Source organism: Apodemus sylvaticus, chromosome 18, assembly GCF_947179515.1.
Source record: "Apodemus sylvaticus chromosome 18, mApoSyl1.1, whole genome shotgun sequence".
NCBI classification, from domain to species: domain Eukaryota; kingdom Metazoa; phylum Chordata; class Mammalia; order Rodentia; family Muridae; genus Apodemus; species Apodemus sylvaticus.
In genome coordinates, this window is record NC_067489.1 from 19,554,485 (window position 1) to 19,570,706 (window position 16,222).

Consider the following 16,222-nt stretch of genomic DNA (forward strand, 5'->3'; position numbering starts at 1 on the left):
GCTTGCACTTCCTGGCCTCTGGGGTATAGACTACACAACTCTGTACTGTGGAAAGCATCCTGCACAGGGAATATTTTTAAATGCTGTAAGCCCGGTCCCTGTTTAAGCATCTCAGAGTCGAAAAATTAAGCCAAATTCATTGGTTTAGTAACACTAGATGGTATGATCAAAGTCTCATGAAGTCCTGAAGACCATGTGTTTTTTGAGAAAGCCGGTCAGGCTGACCAGAGCCCAGATACTACTAAATTTTTTCTTATTAACACGCTCCTGTGAGTTAGTTATTTAACTTCTGCGTGAGTTTCCCCACCAGCATGGTCTGGATACCTTTCGCTGCTCCGACAGTACCTGAAGTTACCACAGATCAGGGGGCACAGGGCTGGTCATGTAAGAGTCTCTAAGTCTGGCAGGTGCTGCTGTGCCTCGGTATGACTGGCTGTGAGTCGGGGTCTTGCACGACCTTAAGATGGATAATTCGCTACAATGGCTCACAGAAATGCATTGTTAAGGACATGATGCAAGAACAGCCAAGGGGAGGAGATGCACAGAGCATGGGGGGGAGGACCTCAATCCCCAGAGGTGCCATGCCTTCTATAGACAGGCCACACACACACCCAGACTTTGCACAAGGTTCGCTTCCGAGAAACTTCCCATACTCATCCTTTAGGGCTTTGATGGAGGTTCTGTTTGGCAGGCAGGGTTGATACTGTCATGAGTCATTTGTGATTAACTGATCCAGTCTCTTCATCCCCTCACAAGGTGTTGAGGGGTGGGGAGGAGGACTGAAAGCCCTAACACCCAAACCATAAGGCTGGTGTCTCTGGTGACCAGACCCATTTCTAAAGCTCATCAAAGACTCTGCCTCCTAACAGACCCCAGGGAAGCTGAAGGGGTCTTCTCTCACTCTGAATGAAGAAATCTCAAGGTTCAGGAAGACAGGACAAAGATCAAATACCCGGTTCCTATGATCGACCTGTGCCTCAGGGGTTGGACACTTGGGCAGCTCAGAACGCTTCCCTGAAACCTGAACCACTTGGATCTCTGGTCCAGTGGGGATTTGCCCTGAAGTCTCGATCATCCACTAAAACAGACTCATTCTTACCATCCCTTATCCCTCCCCCACTCCCTTACCTGCAGCGAACACTGTAGTGTCCAGGAGGGGAATCGAACCCACAAAGAGATGAGAAAAAAGACCTGATTCAGACTGACTTCGACAGCCTGGATCAGACTTCAGAGAGTCTAATGCCAGGCAGTTCACTGCCAGAATATTTAAAACACAATTTTGGTAAAGGTTTCCAGGCAACAATCATTTCGATCTAGGTGCACAGTAAAGCTTAAGGTGTGACTGCATAGAAATTCCTTTGCAAACTACGTGTGACCGTGACCGACCACAAAGGCAGGTTCTTTAGCTAAAAGGCATAGAATCTAGTGTGGTCTCCTAGGATCTTAGAGGTCGACAGGCCATCAAGTACTCCAGACACTCCCCTAATGTGGGTAATGGTCTGAGATAATCATTCCAAGGAATTTGGGTGAGGCCTGCCCCTGTAGCAAAAGGTAGGTGAGTCTGCCTCCACAGGCAGCAAATAGGTCACTGGGTCATTAACAAAATCTACTCTCAGCTTTCTGGATGGAATGAAGGTGTTTGATTTTTATTTCCCACATGGAGGAGAGACACCCCCCCCCCAGCTCAATTAGCATTTCCGGTTCTCTTAGCGCTCCTCGGTGAGTAAAAGACCTTTGTGCCCCAACACCTACCCTACAGTTTACACTCCCACGCCATTCTATATGAAAGTAACTTCCCAGTCTTAAGTCATAGCTGGATCCTCCTCGGACCTTAGCATTTCTGAAATGATATCCAAAATAGCAGGTGCAGAACAACAACAAGAACAAAGCGGCAACAGGATGGTAACAGTTAAATCAGGCTGGAACTGGAAGAGCATAGTCACTAGCAGAAGGCTAGAGGCCCTAAGTTGGTCCTGAGCACAGAGTCAAAGCAAAAATCTTTACCAGAGCGTTCATGAGCACAAGACCGTGCATGGAGTTGCTTTTCAGCACTGCAAAAACAGAATAAGGACGAAGTGGCATGGGTCGTGAGAACTGAATGAATGAGCACACCTGAGTATTCTCTAGTACAACGTCACGCGCACAATAGGTTCAGTGACTTCGCCTAAAATCGTTATCGGTGTAATTCAGAAGCAGGTGAGTCCAGCATGAACCAGAGAGGTTAACCAACTGTTTCAAGAGAGGAAGGAGCAGGTCTTCAATTTGACCCGATTAGATAAAAACTTACTCTCTCAAGGGGACACTGCAAAAGATAGGGTGCATCTCCGCCTCCACTCCAGCCACCCCTACCCTGTGTGGGCTGTCTTCACACTCTGAGAACCACCCACTCACTCAGCAGCCTCTCTCCCTGCCCACCCATTAACCTATGTTCCTTTCATTTCTACACAACAGAGTCTAAATGAGTTTCATTAACAAGGGACGCTCGATAACATTGCTGGATTAATTAATTTCAGAGACCCATACAAAAGGAGCAAGTTCCAGTCCAGCAAACCCAGACCTAAAGAAATACTTCCAGTATTCAATTCTATATCAATAACCAAGTCTAAGACCAGCTGAATGGCTCGGTGGGCGGATGGTTCACCATCGTGAACCCTGAGGACCTGTTTGCAGAAAGGAGGGTAAAACCAACTCCTGGACATTCTTCTGCCCCATGAACCTCCTGGATGCTCTCCCCCTCCCCTCTTTTCTATATACATATAAGATAAATAAATAAATACTTTTTAAAAATTCAAGTACAAATAAGGCAAGATGGCTCAGTGGACAAAGGCACTTGCTTTTAAGCCTGATGACCTGAGTTCAGTCCCCAGGACACAGTCCAGCAATATGCCCCAACCACTATCACTCACACACACACACACACACACACACACTTAAACAATTCAAGTGCAAAGATCAGGTCAACAGGGAAAGAAAGGAAGCAAACGCCATGACCACGCACGAGGGAACCATCAGAGTATAGAAGACACCTACAACACTCTGTGAAACAATCTCCAAAATATAACGAAGTGAAAAAAAAAAAGTCCGAGAATTATAAAACGTGATTTCAATTAAGCAAGACAAAATAACTTAAAACAATGCACAAAATCTTCAAGAATTCATCAGATGCCTGCGACCTATACAAGTTTCAGTAAGTATCTACTGATTGAAAACGCACATGAAGAAAAACAGACCTGCTTTTCGTGTTAAATATTCTATGCTGTTTGCATCTGTAAGAGACTGCATCAATTACTCTCCTGTATTATTAAAATGAATGCCTTTAAGCTACAGGACTTGGATGTAGACCTTTTGAGGAGCCAGGCATTAGCCAGGCATTAGCGAAGCATTAGCACTCCCAGGCGCAACTAGAGTTTTTACACAGCAATCCCACGCTCAAGAGCTCTTTAATAAGAACCGGGGAAAGTGCAGGGCTCGAAATGGTCGCACACCAGAAGACTAGTGGCACCCTTGATCTAGAGGGCTTTCCTCCCGGGTCCTCAGGGGTACGTGTCCTCAGTCACGAGCACCGGAGGAACCGAGGAGAAAAGCGCTTTGGGCAGGTGCGCACACGCAGCGGTCAGGGAGAGGAAACTTACTTTCCGACTGGCCTCTTTGGCTGTGACCTGTCTCTCCTGTTCAGGCATCGTCCCCACAGGCGCCAACTTCTTCCTGGGATCCATCCCCGAGCCCAAAGGTCACCTGGTCGGGGGGTGGGGAGGGAAGGGTGACTTTACAAGCCCGGGAGAGGTGGCGCGAAGACGCGCATCCGTGATTCCTGGGCAACACCGGGCTCAGATCTCCCTGCCCCGGCGCTGCGGACTCGGGACAGCGAAGTCCGCGGTGCGCTGCGGATAGGGTGCAGCGAGGACCACAGTCCCAGGGCGCCCGCCCCTGCGCAGCCCCCTCTCCACCCGGCGCCCCGCTACTGCGGCCGCTGGGGACTCGCCGACACCTCTGAAAGAGCGGACTCTGTACGGGAAGATTAGCTTGCCGCCCGCCCGGACCTCCCATTGGGTCCCAACCGGCTGTCCGCGCCGTGGTGGGGGCGGGGCGGGACGCCCGCAAGGGGGCTTCCATAAGGGAGGGGGAGAGCGGTGGGAGGGGCGGGAGAGCCGGCTGTCCATCACAAGCCACGCCCCCCGCCCACCACCGCAGTGGCCTGGCCCAAGTGGGACGGGCCCGTGTACGCCCCGCCTGTGGGAAGCGGATATTTGGCAACCTGCCGGAAGGCGTGTAAGTAGGGGGCGTGGTTAACAGCGGCATGCTTCTTCAGGAGCCAATAGAATAGAAGAAAAGGCGAGAGCTTCCGGGCTGCGAGGGGGAGGGGGAGATAAGATGGCGGCGGACACGGGGAGTTGGTGCATGTATGCAGTGCTGCGGTGAGGAACTGGTGGCCTGGGTTTGGAGGCAATCCAGATAAAGTCTGTAGGAGAGCTTTCTTTTTCATGCCTCAGTTTATCTCGGTTGTTTCGCATGCCTCGCTACTGGCCGATCAGCCGTTTCCTTACCTGCTGCTTCGTAAAGCAGTTGGTTGATTCTCTGCTTCTTGACCATCTGTTGACTTATACTTTCCTGGTTGATGCTTAAAGTTGTAAATATATTGTTTTTGTTTTTAATATACATATCGTTTCTTACGTAAGAATTACAAACGTTAATAGAAATAAACAGGCATGTTAACCACCCGGTGATTACTACTATCGTAATAGTTCCATATTTCAAAAGTTGTTCCTGTCTTAGGAAGGCCTAAGTTCATATGTGTTTTTTGTTCGGGTTGAAAAATTTATATCTAGCGTAATAGCATTCTGAAGAGCAGTTGATACAAGCGTTCTTGTCAAAGTTTGTATTACATCTTCATTTCTATACTTTCTGCCTCAAAGTCTGTAGCGATTGCTAAAAATAAGAATAGGCTAGTTTGTTCTAGTACATTCTTGGCCTTTTTCTGATAAATGGAATGTTGGCGGCTCTGTACTGTGTACATTGTAATGACTGGATTTCTGCATTATAACGGTGATTGGTAAGTAATCCATAACTTTGGATTGCAGTTACCTTTCTTTAAAACATTTTGTTTAAATATGGGTAAATATTGGCTAGGAATCAGGTGTTTGCCTAACATCTATGAGGCCCTCAGTCACCACTACTAAGGGGGAAAAAAATGGATATTTTATCAGACTTATTTAATATTAATTAAGCAAATATGTAAAAAGTAAACCTTCATTTGTAGCTGACTTTTTAAATTGGCAACAGGTTGACTCTTCACCTTTTATTTATTTCAGATTTTTTTATTCACTCTTCTTTCCTGGACTAATAATATGTGGAGTTTTGTGTGTATATTTGGTCATTGGCCTTTGGGTTGTCAGGCGACATCTACAGAGAAAGAAGAAGTCCATCTCAACCAGCAAAAGTGGAAAAGATCCAATGGTGGTTGCATTTTTCCATCCCTACTGTAATGCAGGCGGCGGAGGAGAGAGGGTTCTGTGGTGTGCTTTGAGAGCCCTGCAGAAAAAGTAGGTATGCATCTTTCTTAGCGAAAATGCTGCGCTGCTGCTTGCTAAGATCATACTGAACTTTAGTTTACACAGATTTCAGTGTTGCACAGCTGTTATCCCAGCTTTACTAGAGTCTAAAGTGGGAGGATCATTTGAGCTCAGGAGTCATAAGCCAGCCTGGGTAACATGAGAAGTACCCCTCAAACCAGGGATTAAAAAAAAAGATAGGCTAGCTTTTAAAACATGCTTTTCTTTCTCAGATAAAAACACTAAGCTACATGAACCAAACCTGTCTAAGACTAGACCCTTCAAGACCCCATCATGGATGGAGAGGAACTCATAATGTCCCATTAGTGAAAAGCTAAAGGCAGTTGATACTTGCTGGAGATGGGGGAGTCATAGTGCTTTGTGCTGTAGCCACTAGTAAGTTGCCTTTGTTTAAAACTCTCCACCTAGGCTCACACAGGCAACCCTAATTAAATGCCTACACACCAGAAAAAGGCAAGAAGGCAAGAGAGAGGCTTGCTGGGAAGAAGAGATTTGTTCGGCTGGAGAGGTTGATTAGATAAGGGGGCACAGAATATTATCTAAGTGTATGGTCTACGTGAGAGTAAGTGGGGCTAGTCATGTCATGAAAAATAATGTACTTGTTCTCGGTTTTATTGAGACAGGGTCTCACTGTGTAGCTCTCTGGCCATCCTAGAACACACTCTGTAGACCAGGCTGGCCTCAAACCCACTGCCTCCCAAGTGCTGGGATTAAAGGTGTACACCAGCTGAAAAGGATTTTTTAAAGAGTGTTATAAAATATATAAATCTCGGATCTGTATGAAACCTATCCAGGTGAGAACATAGTCCCAGATTCGCTTAGAGAAGCAACCTCAAATTATTTTAAGTGCTATAATTTTTTCTTCAGTTGGCATGCTTTTTAGTTGAAAAAAATTTACAGTCATTACCAAAAAAGTGAAATAAAGAAATATATAGTTTTAGGGAGCCTTCATGTGTGCTTGTGAATGTAGAGGATGTTGGATGTCTTTCTCAGTCGCTTTCCACCCTTTGTTGAGGCAGGATCTCTAGCTAAGCCTAGACCTCAGGATTCCTGCCAATCCAGCTAGGCAGCTGGCCCAGAAATCCACTTGTCTCTGCCTTCCAGAGGGGTGCGATTACGAGTGGCTGCCACTTTTAGATGGACTTGGGATGCACACAGTGGTCCTCACACTGAGTGGCATGTGCTTTTTCCACTGAGTCATCTCCGGCCCAAGTCTAGGGTTTCATTGTTATGTTAGTAATCAGGGTAGAGTTATGTGTGTATGTTACTTACAATGTTAAAAGAATTTGATATATCAGAACTAGTGAAGTAGCTGAGGAGGTCTGAAAATTGATGTAGCAAGGAAACAATATGCATATAACTATACTTTTTAATACAGAAATTAATTTGTTAAATATCTTATTTCTTTTTAGTTTACATGTATTAGTACCAGCATATATGAGTCTACGATATACATGCTCTGCCCACAGAGGCCATGGGATCCTTATGTGGTACTGGAAATTGATCCCAGGTCATTTGTAAGAACAAGTACTCTGAGCCACTGAGACATGTCTCTAGAACCAGAAATTAATTTCTGAAAGGAATGTGATTAACTGTCCCTAACCATTCAAGCTTTACATATTTTGGGGTGGGGAGGTGTTAGAAATGCGGGAAGGGTACTAAGTAATGCTTTAAAGTTATGATTCTATCAGGGCTGGGAGGGTAGATTAGCAGTTTATAGTGCCTGGTGCTCTTCCTGAGGACCTGAGGTCAGGTCCCAGCACCCAAATCAGTTGTTTGATAACAGCCTGTAACTCTAGCCCTAAGGGATCTAACACCTGCTTCTGCCTTCCAGAGATACCTGCATACATGTGGCCTATACTCACACAATCACATACAATACACAGAAATAAAAATAAACCTTAAATAGAATGATGATCCTATCTCAAGACAACTTTAATGAATCTTAGTGTTTTTGTTTTATTTCATTACCAATTTATAGGAAGAACCATTAAAATAAGGGTCCCCACCCATTTGTTTGTTTGTTTTGTGATGCTAAAGGTTGAACTCAGGATCTTGTGTATGTTGGGCAAGTGCCCTTCGCTAAACTCCTTAAAATAAAAATTTTAATATGTCCTAAAAATGAAAACATCTAATACATCAGAAATTTATCTTGGTGTTTGCTCCGTTTAAAACCCATAAGAGAAGGAATGGCAAATAGACATGCTATCTTAATCTCATCATCCAACTATAACAAAATACCTTCAGCTGGATAGTTTATAAACAAGAGAAAGTTATCATTAATAGTTCCACAGGTTGGGAAATCCTCAGTCAAGAGCCAGAGGGTGTGGCTCTGTACAAACTACCACTTGCTGCATGTTCATTGTAATGGGGTGAACAGATGCCTTCAGTCCTCTTCCAAGGCACCACAGAGGGTCTGCGTGGAGCTCAGGGGCAAAGTGTATATGACACACACATGCACAGGGTCCTGGGTTCAGTCTTTAGCAGCAAAAAAAAAATCAAGAAGGCACAGTTCCTAGTCCCCTTTATAAGTCCCTTTCCTTCTTATGCCCCTCTATGAGAAACTAGATTTCAACAGACAAATTTGCAGGTGACAGTCAAAACACTGCACAGGGTCTCATTTGAAAGATTAAGAGTAGAAACCCAGAGGAGGGATGGAGTCAGTTTAAACTCAATAAAAGAAAAATGATAGAAAACATTTTTAGTATAAAAATAAGTTTGCTTATGATTATAAGGAAATTGTAACGTTTGGCTTAATTTTAACCTAAATTAATGACATTTTATTTCAGGTATCCTGAAGCAGTTTATGTTGTGTATACTGGTGACATTAATGTCACTGGTCAACAGATACTAGACGGTGCTTTCAGAAGGTTTAACATCAAGTTGGTTCATCCAGTGCAGTTTGTTTTCTTGAGGAAACGCTACCTTGTGGAAGATTCCCGCTATCCTCACTTCACATTGCTAGGCCAAAGTCTTGGATCCATTCTTCTTGGTTGGGAAGCTCTGATGCAGTGTGTTCCTGATGTTTACATCGATTCAATGGGCTATGCCTTCACACTCCCTCTGTTTAAATACGTGGGAGGTTGCCGAGTTGGAAGCTATGTTCACTATCCCACTATCAGCACTGACATGCTGTCTGTAGTGAAGAATCAAAATCCTGGATTTAATAATGCGGCTTTCATTAGCAGAAATGTTCTTCTCAGCAAAGCAAAGCTCATCTATTACTATTTATTTGCTTTTATTTATGGCCTTGTTGGGTCTTGCAGTGACATAGTCATGGTTAATTCTTCTTGGACACTAAACCATATTCTCTCACTGTGGAAAGTTGGGCATTGCACTAACATTGTTTATCCACCTTGTGATGTGCAGACATTTCTGGACATCCCTTTACATGAGAAAAAGGTGACCCCAGGACATTTACTAGTTTCCATTGGCCAGTTCAGGCCTGAGAAGAATCATGCTTTGCAAATTAAAGCCTTTGCTAAATTGCTGAATGAGAAGGCAGCTGAGTCAGGCCATTCTCTCAAACTTGTCCTTATTGGAGGGTGTCGGAACAAAGATGATGAGTTTAGAGTAAACCAGCTAAGAAGACTATCTGAGAATTTGGGAGTTCAAGAAAATGTGGAATTTAAAATAAACATTTCATTCGATGAATTGAAGAATTACTTGTCTGAAGCAACAATCGGTCTGCATACCATGTGGAATGAGCATTTTGGGATTGGTGAGTTTTATTATTTAATAAGTTGTTTGATACTGCCAGATGTACATAAGGTTCTAATTACATTTCTGATGCTATGACAAACATAACCAAGGCAACTTAGGAAAGGAAAATTGGGAGCTCATGGTTTCACAGGGTTAGAGTTCATGGTAGCAGCACAAAAGGCATGGTGGCTGAAAACTTACATCTTGATCTATAAATTGGAGTCAGAGAAAAATGCACAGAGAATGAATGGTGTGAGTCATTTGAAATGCCAAGGCCTGCCCTCAGTAATGTACCTCCTCCAACAAGGCCACGCCTCCTAAACCTTCACCAACAGTTCCACCAACTGGAAAGCACGTATTCACATATGTGAGCTTATGAGAAACATTCTCTGTCAAAACACTACAGTTTTTTGGTAAAATGGTATTGTTCTAAAATACATCCTTTAATATATGCATATATGTTTTTAGTGTATTAGTTCTATTCCTTTAGAAAACCCTGACTAACACAGAGTGGCACAGGGAGCTGCAGATGTGGTGAAGATGGGGAAAGTGGGAGCCAGAGGAGCCCAGTAAAGAACTGAGCAGGAAGGAGCAGGTGAGCAGGCAGACGAAAGGGGGCTGCAGAAAATGCGTGTGGATGTGCTTTGGAAACATGGAACTTGTATTTGGTGACAGGAAGGGCAGCTGGGGAAAGGAAGGGGTTATCAGTGACCTAGGGCAGGCAGTGTGGCAGGGGAACAGGAAGAGAGGTGAGAGCAGAGCGGGAGTTCCAGGAGAGTAGCACTTCTCGGCCTGCTTACGAGAGGACCGAAAGCTCAGCTAGGAAGGGCTGGGCGAGTCCATTGCATGCACCTTCATGCACATCAGTTGTCGGCTGTACCAAAACTTATCCAGTCCACCTTGCTGCTGGACACAGTTCAGACAGCTGTGCGCCTGTGAGCAGCGGCACATTTTAGTTCTCTAAGGTTGTTACACTTTTAATTGGCCTCTGAAAACTTTGCTTTTGGTGTTTTCTTCCTCTTATTTCTGATACTTGTTAATCTTTTGTCATCCTGGAGATGTCTAGGCTTCTACTTTGTGTAGTATATTCATTTTTCCCTTCTTTGAGACAGGGTCTCACAGAGTCCAGCCTGGCATGGAACTTGTCTGTGTAACTGTAGTGACCTTGAACTCTTGATCTTCCTGCATCTCCCTCCCAAAGGCTGGGATTGTAGGTGTGCACCCTCATATGTAGTTTTTATGTGGTGCTAGGGTTCAAACCCAGGATTTCATAAGTTCTAGGCAGGCACTCTGCCCACTGAGCTAGACCCTCAGCCTCTGTAAGTAACTTTACAGAACATTTGTGGAGATTCCAGCTCAGGACTGAAGAGCATAAACATGAGTACTAAGGCACTGAGTAAGGTGCTCATTGTGCAGCATGAGGTCCGAGGTCAGTCCCAGTACCTGTGTGAAACACAGCTGCAGCAGCATACGCGTGACTCACTGCCGCCACTGGTGGTAGTGTTGGAGTCTAGGGCAGCGGGTCTCAGGCCTCATGGTGCTGCAACCCTTAATACATGTCATGTCATGGTGACCCCCAGCCATAAAATTAATTTTGTTGCTGCTTTATAGTTTTGCTACTATTATGAATCATAATGTAAAATAGCTGTTTTCCTATGGTCTTAGGCAACCCCTGTGAAAGAGTCTTTTAATCCAAAGGGATTGTGACCCACAGGTTGAGATCAACTGGTCCAGTAGATCTTTAGCTCATTGGCCAGCCAGTCTAGATTCCAAATCAGAGAGTGTCTCCCCAGTAAGTAGAGAGCAGTCTGCAAGCTGAAGTCAACTCGTGGCTTCCACGGGTCCATTCACAGGCAGGCACACACCACCCTTAACATCATTTTACTTTGTATCATGTTAAGCAAATTTCTAGACTCAGAAATACTTAACCAAATGTTTCATGGGGCTCCGAATTTTTGAAGGTTTATGTTCATCAAAACTTAAAAGACCTGTGGTTTCTGTTCTTTTTTTTTTTTTTTTTTGTCAGGAGTTGTCGAGTGTATGGCAGCTGGCACAATTATCCTTGCCCACAATTCAGGAGGCCCAAAGCTGGACATTGTCATTCCGCATGAAGGACAAATAACTGGATTTCTGGCTGAGAGTGAAGAAGGCTATGCTGAAACCATGGCTCATATTCTTTCTCTGTCTGCAGAAAAGAGACTTGAAATCAGGAAAAACGCTAGAGCGTCCATAAGCAGGTTTTCCGACCAGGAGTTTGAAGTAGCCTTCCTGTGCTCCGTGGTGAAGTTACTTACGTAAGCCCAGTCTGCACATTCTAGGTATTCTCTGCAACGTGGAGCTGGAGCTGTAGATAGAGGGAGAGCCTGTGCTTGGTGTGTGCAAGTCCCGAGTTCCATCTCCAGCATCAAAAGTAAAAGGAGACTCCTTCACCTGTAAATATCTTCTAAATTTATTCTTTATTGTAATAAAAGCAGCCTGAGCAATATTCTCAGCAATGTGTATATACACAAGGCAGTAGTTAACAAAACAGCCGAATTAATCTATATGGAAAAAGTAATCTCACTTTTTATTTATTTTTATTTTTATTTTTGCTTTTTTGAGACAGGGTTTCTCTGTATAGCCCTGGCTGTTCTAGAACTCACTCTGTAGACCAGGCTGGCCTTGAACTCATACAGATCCCGCCCGCCTCTGCCTCCCAAGTGCTGGGCCTAAAGGTGTGCCAACTATACCCAGCTTCATGTAGCTTAATGTACAGATTTTACTTACTGTTTGGTTTCAAAATCTGAACAGTACAGATCTCAAAGAAAAAAAAACTGCCAATCAAATATTCATATTCTCATGCATCTTTTAATTGGGTCTTTTCCTTTCCTTGTCTTAATCCTTGAGTGTTCCTGCTTCCTCTCCCAGAATGCACTAGTGCATTGCTGGTGGTGGGACCCAGGGCCTCATGCAGTCTAGACAAGAACTCTGCCTACTGAGCTGTGTCCCAAATCCTGCTGCTCAAGTCATCTTTGCTTGAGAAAACAAAATAATACTTTCTGAGTTTCCAAACTGTTTTATGATGCTGGAGGACCATGGAGAGCCTCAGACTGTAGGGAAGAGCACAGACGTGTATGCTCATCACCACAGCGCACTGAGCTGATCTCAGAGACTTCTTCCAGAGGAAAGGGAAGTGCTGAAAGAAACAGCAGTGAATCAGCTGGCACTCTAAAATGTATTCTTAAAAGTTTTGGATTAAATTCTGTTTGAGGTGTGGGTTTGGGGTTAGAGATTGACCCTAGAGCCATGCTCATGGTACACAAGTGTTTTAACCCCTGAGCTACTTTACCTCAACCCCAGGAGTCCCGAAATAACAGCATGGATAACCCTTTTAAGTATACCTACTAATTTTCTTAAAAGGAAGAAGAAACTTCAAACAGGCATCTCTAATCCTATTCCTAAAGTATCAGTCAAGAGTTGGGGTGGACTGATTTCTCCATGGGTGTGTACAGATATGTTGAAGTCAAAACAGGAGGTAATCTTTCCTATAACTAGGTTTGTGTGGAAATTGGGTTTTGTTTAGAACCTACCACAATTTATTTGTATGGGTTTCTCTTAACAGCTCCATTTAAGGCTAAAAGTCAGCCTCAATTCATTCAAGAGAATATCAAGCTAAGTTGCTTTTCTGAAACTGATCATGTATTTATAATGTATATACACACAGAGAGAAAAAAAATATATATACACACACACAGAGAGAGAGAGGGAGAGAGAGAGAGAGAAATTATTTTTCTGTGTATAAATACACAGATAATTTTAATGAACTTTTCTCTTCTGGACTGACACATGAGCCAAAGACCACCTAACCAAAAAAAAAAAAAAAAAACAACAACAACAACAAAGGAAGCTTGTCACGAGAAGCTTCCTTTGAGTTACTGGCCAGGGTTGTCCAAGAGACCCCCTAAAGCATACAGTCTATTGCTTTTGCCCTTGGCTACCCATAGAGGTGGAAGATAAGTCCCAATTGCTGAAGACACAATATACTTTAGAAACAGGCCAAAAGACCCCTGAGCTGGAACTGACCTGAAAGTGCACAGAGAGAGAGAGAGAGAGTGAGTGAGTTGTGGCTGCCCAGGACAAACTTTCATGGTATGAAGGTGCCAGGCAAGCTTCCAAAGGAGAAGGGCAGCCAACAGTCCTACCCAGCTAGCCCACCTATAAACCACATCGAAAACCAGCCTGGCATACACACTTGACAATAACCAACAGCTCTTAAATTGGACATTACAACTTGCTCAACTCGAGGGGGAACCTAGCTAACTATTCAGCACTAGAGAACAACCGCTATTTACTAAACCATCATGATTCCTAATAACAATCTATAAACACTTGTCTAGACTCTTAAAGTATACAGTTCTTCGAGTATGGCCTACAAACTAATGCCAACACACATTTTCACTGTTTAAATGACTAGGCATCTCACCAAGGACTCTCTGGGCCTCTGGAGATCTGTGAGTTAGGCAGATACCGTCCCTAACGTGATATAGAGGTCTATTGGCTGTTTACCAAATAATTTAGCACTATAAGAACAATTTTTAAAAGCTTTTCCTACAAAAGAAATGACCAGTAGTAAAGGTTTTCTGCACTCACATTATTACAGATAGATGTGTTTACAACTCTGTAGTGTCTTGGTTTCTTAGCCAGTAGTTGAAAATCAGTATAAACTTCACCTGGCCTCTTCTACGTAACTGGCAGGTGTGTGGGGGCTGAGGATGTGACCCTATAAGAAGCTGGCTGTACTGTGAGCAAGCTTGAGCCACAGCACAGCCACAAGTAATTATGTGTGTGCAGATAGGACTGTAAAGGCAGCATTCGCCATTCTGAACATACAGAGTTCCTTCTAGTTAAATGACTTGCCCACACGGTGTGACGTCTGTGTTAAGGCGCACTGTGTCTCCAGCTGGTTGGCTGGTTTTGATTGTTGGTTGTTTTGCTTTGTTTGGATCTAGCTCTCTTCATTATCTATCCCAGTTACATTGCTGATTCACTACAATGGAAACTCAGCAAACCATCAGCTGGGGTTGGAGATAATTAAGTCTACACAGATTTCAGAGACCAAGGTGGACCAAACCCTACATGTTCTCTTTTATTTCCAACAACAGACAAAAACAACTTAAAGAACTGAGTTGACTTCTTCATTGTCACAAAACTGTTTAATGACAGAATCAGGATTATGGCCTGCTATTCTGACTCTTGGCCCACTCTGTTATGTTAAGGCCAGTCTTTGAGGTAAAATTTGTCTTTAGCCCACACAGCCTACCCATCCACACAAAGTAATAGGACTGAAGGTTATAGAAATTGGAATGAACATAAATTGGGAGTGTGGTGAAAGAAACGAGTCTCAATTTCTTAACACTTTTATACTAATTTTTCAAACTTATTTTTATGGGTTAAAGCATATGATTTACAGCATTCCTAATAAGGTTTTAGAGATACTTATTTTTACTAGATTTCAGGTAGGTACTGTGTGAAACATTGAGGCTCATCTTTATCTGTTTCTGTGAGACTTCTCAATGGTTGTTAAGTCCACTACAATTATGATCCCCCCCCCCCCTCGGTGACCCAAGCATTCTGTTCTCAGTTGACAACAATGTCACATTTCTGTTTACATTGATACCACAACTGTGAAGTATACATTAACAGAGTCTTTGTACAATATATTTATATCTAATTGTGATGTAGAGCTGTCGATACAAAATTGTATCTAAATGTGTCAGGTGATTTTGTTCATTCGATTAAGTTTTTACATCATTCCATTTCCTCTTTTCCTTCCTACCCTTCTACCTCTGGAATTCATGGTCTCTTTTTCTTCGATGATTATTGCTACATATGTATGCAAATAAATATATTAAATGCCACCTGCTGGCTCCCTTTGGTGTTGCTTGTATGTATTTACTTTTAAGGATGGTTTTGGATAACCAGTTAGGGGGTTCTTCCCTGAGGAGAGCTAATTCTCTCTCAGTACTCATTAATTCCCCGTAACTCTTCATCTAAGGCAGTAGTTCTCAACCCCTTTAGGATCACATATCAGATATTTTTACATTACAATTTATAACAGTAGCAAGTTATGGTTATGAAATACCAAGGAAATAATGTTATGATTGGGGGTCACCACAACATGAGGAACTATAGGTATTAAAAGGCTGCAGCATTAGGAACCTTAGAGCCACTGGTTGAGGGTTGGGCCATATATGATTTCTTCAACATACCAACTGGTGTGGTTATTGTTTAGGTCTGGTTCAGGCATGTTGTTGATACTTTGTGGGTGTGGATGCCCTGTCATATCTAGAAGATAGAACATTGCAGCTGGGTACCTGCTTCTCTGGCTCTTAAAACTCTGTCCCTCTCCTCTGCTCGCTGAGCCTTAGGTCAGTGGTGTAGGTATATCAATAGGGACTGGGAACCCAAGGACAGCTGTTCTCTAGCTGTCGACCAGATTTAGCCTTCTGTCGTGGTTCTTATCTGCTGCAAAAAGAAGCTTTTTGATCAGAAGTGAAAACTACACTTATCTGTGGCTATACAGGTAAGTATTTAGAATGCAGTTAGGAAATACACTGATTTGTAGAAGTGTCAGTAATACATTCTTCTCCAAAATCCGTAACCTCACTAATAAGGCATGTTTTCCCTTCTGTTGAAGGGGGACCTTACATACAATTTGGCAGCTAACTATTGCACCTTTAGGGACAGCTTGTCATGCTGGTCACTGTTGAGTTCATAGGCACCACAGCTGAGCAAGACTATTACCTCTATCCTTTGGTAGTTTACAGAGCACCTAGTATTGTGAGATCTAGTTCTCAGGGAGGAAATCTCCAATCAAATCACCTGGATTCCTACAAGTCTTGTGCCCAAAATGTGCGATGTCTCCAGCAGTCAGGACTGACCTTCAATATCTGGGAGGCAAGAAGGATATA

General features: G+C 43.5%; 2 protein-coding genes across 6 annotated transcripts in view; one reads left to right on the forward strand and one right to left on the reverse strand.

Moving 5' to 3' along the window:
* The window catches only part of Atp7b (ATPase copper transporting beta), a 77,174-nt gene extending 73,092 nt beyond the window's left edge, over window positions 1-4,082 (reverse strand). For 3 of the 4 annotated variants that reach the window (XR_007974114.1, XM_052162177.1, XM_052162179.1), the window contains exon 1: window positions 3,633-4,082. Coding sequence is in view for 2 of the 4 variants with exons in the window: in XM_052162177.1 (XP_052018137.1) it covers window positions 3,633-3,716 (84 nt within the window). In the remaining 2 variants the exon portion in view is untranslated. The remainder of the gene's footprint in view (window positions 1-3,632) is intronic. The other variant, XM_052162178.1, reaches the window with a different exon arrangement.
* A 276-nt stretch (window positions 4,083-4,358) lies between these two features.
* On the forward strand, window positions 4,359-13,153 carry Alg11 (ALG11 alpha-1,2-mannosyltransferase). 2 transcript variants are annotated; one of them, XM_052162187.1, is made up of 4 exons: window positions 4,359-4,415; window positions 5,310-5,540; window positions 8,360-9,291; window positions 11,299-13,153. In XM_052162187.1, exons 1-4 carry the CDS (start codon window positions 4,372-4,374, stop codon window positions 11,568-11,570), a joined length of 1,479 nt encoding a protein of 492 aa, XP_052018147.1. In that variant the 5' UTR covers window positions 4,359-4,371; the 3' UTR covers window positions 11,571-13,153. The 2 variants fall into 2 exon arrangements, with proteins under 2 accessions (XP_052018147.1, XP_052018148.1); XM_052162188.1 differs by lacking the exon at window positions 11,299-13,153 and adding an exon at window positions 9,763-11,278.
* Window positions 13,154-16,222: the final 3,069 nt, after the last annotated feature.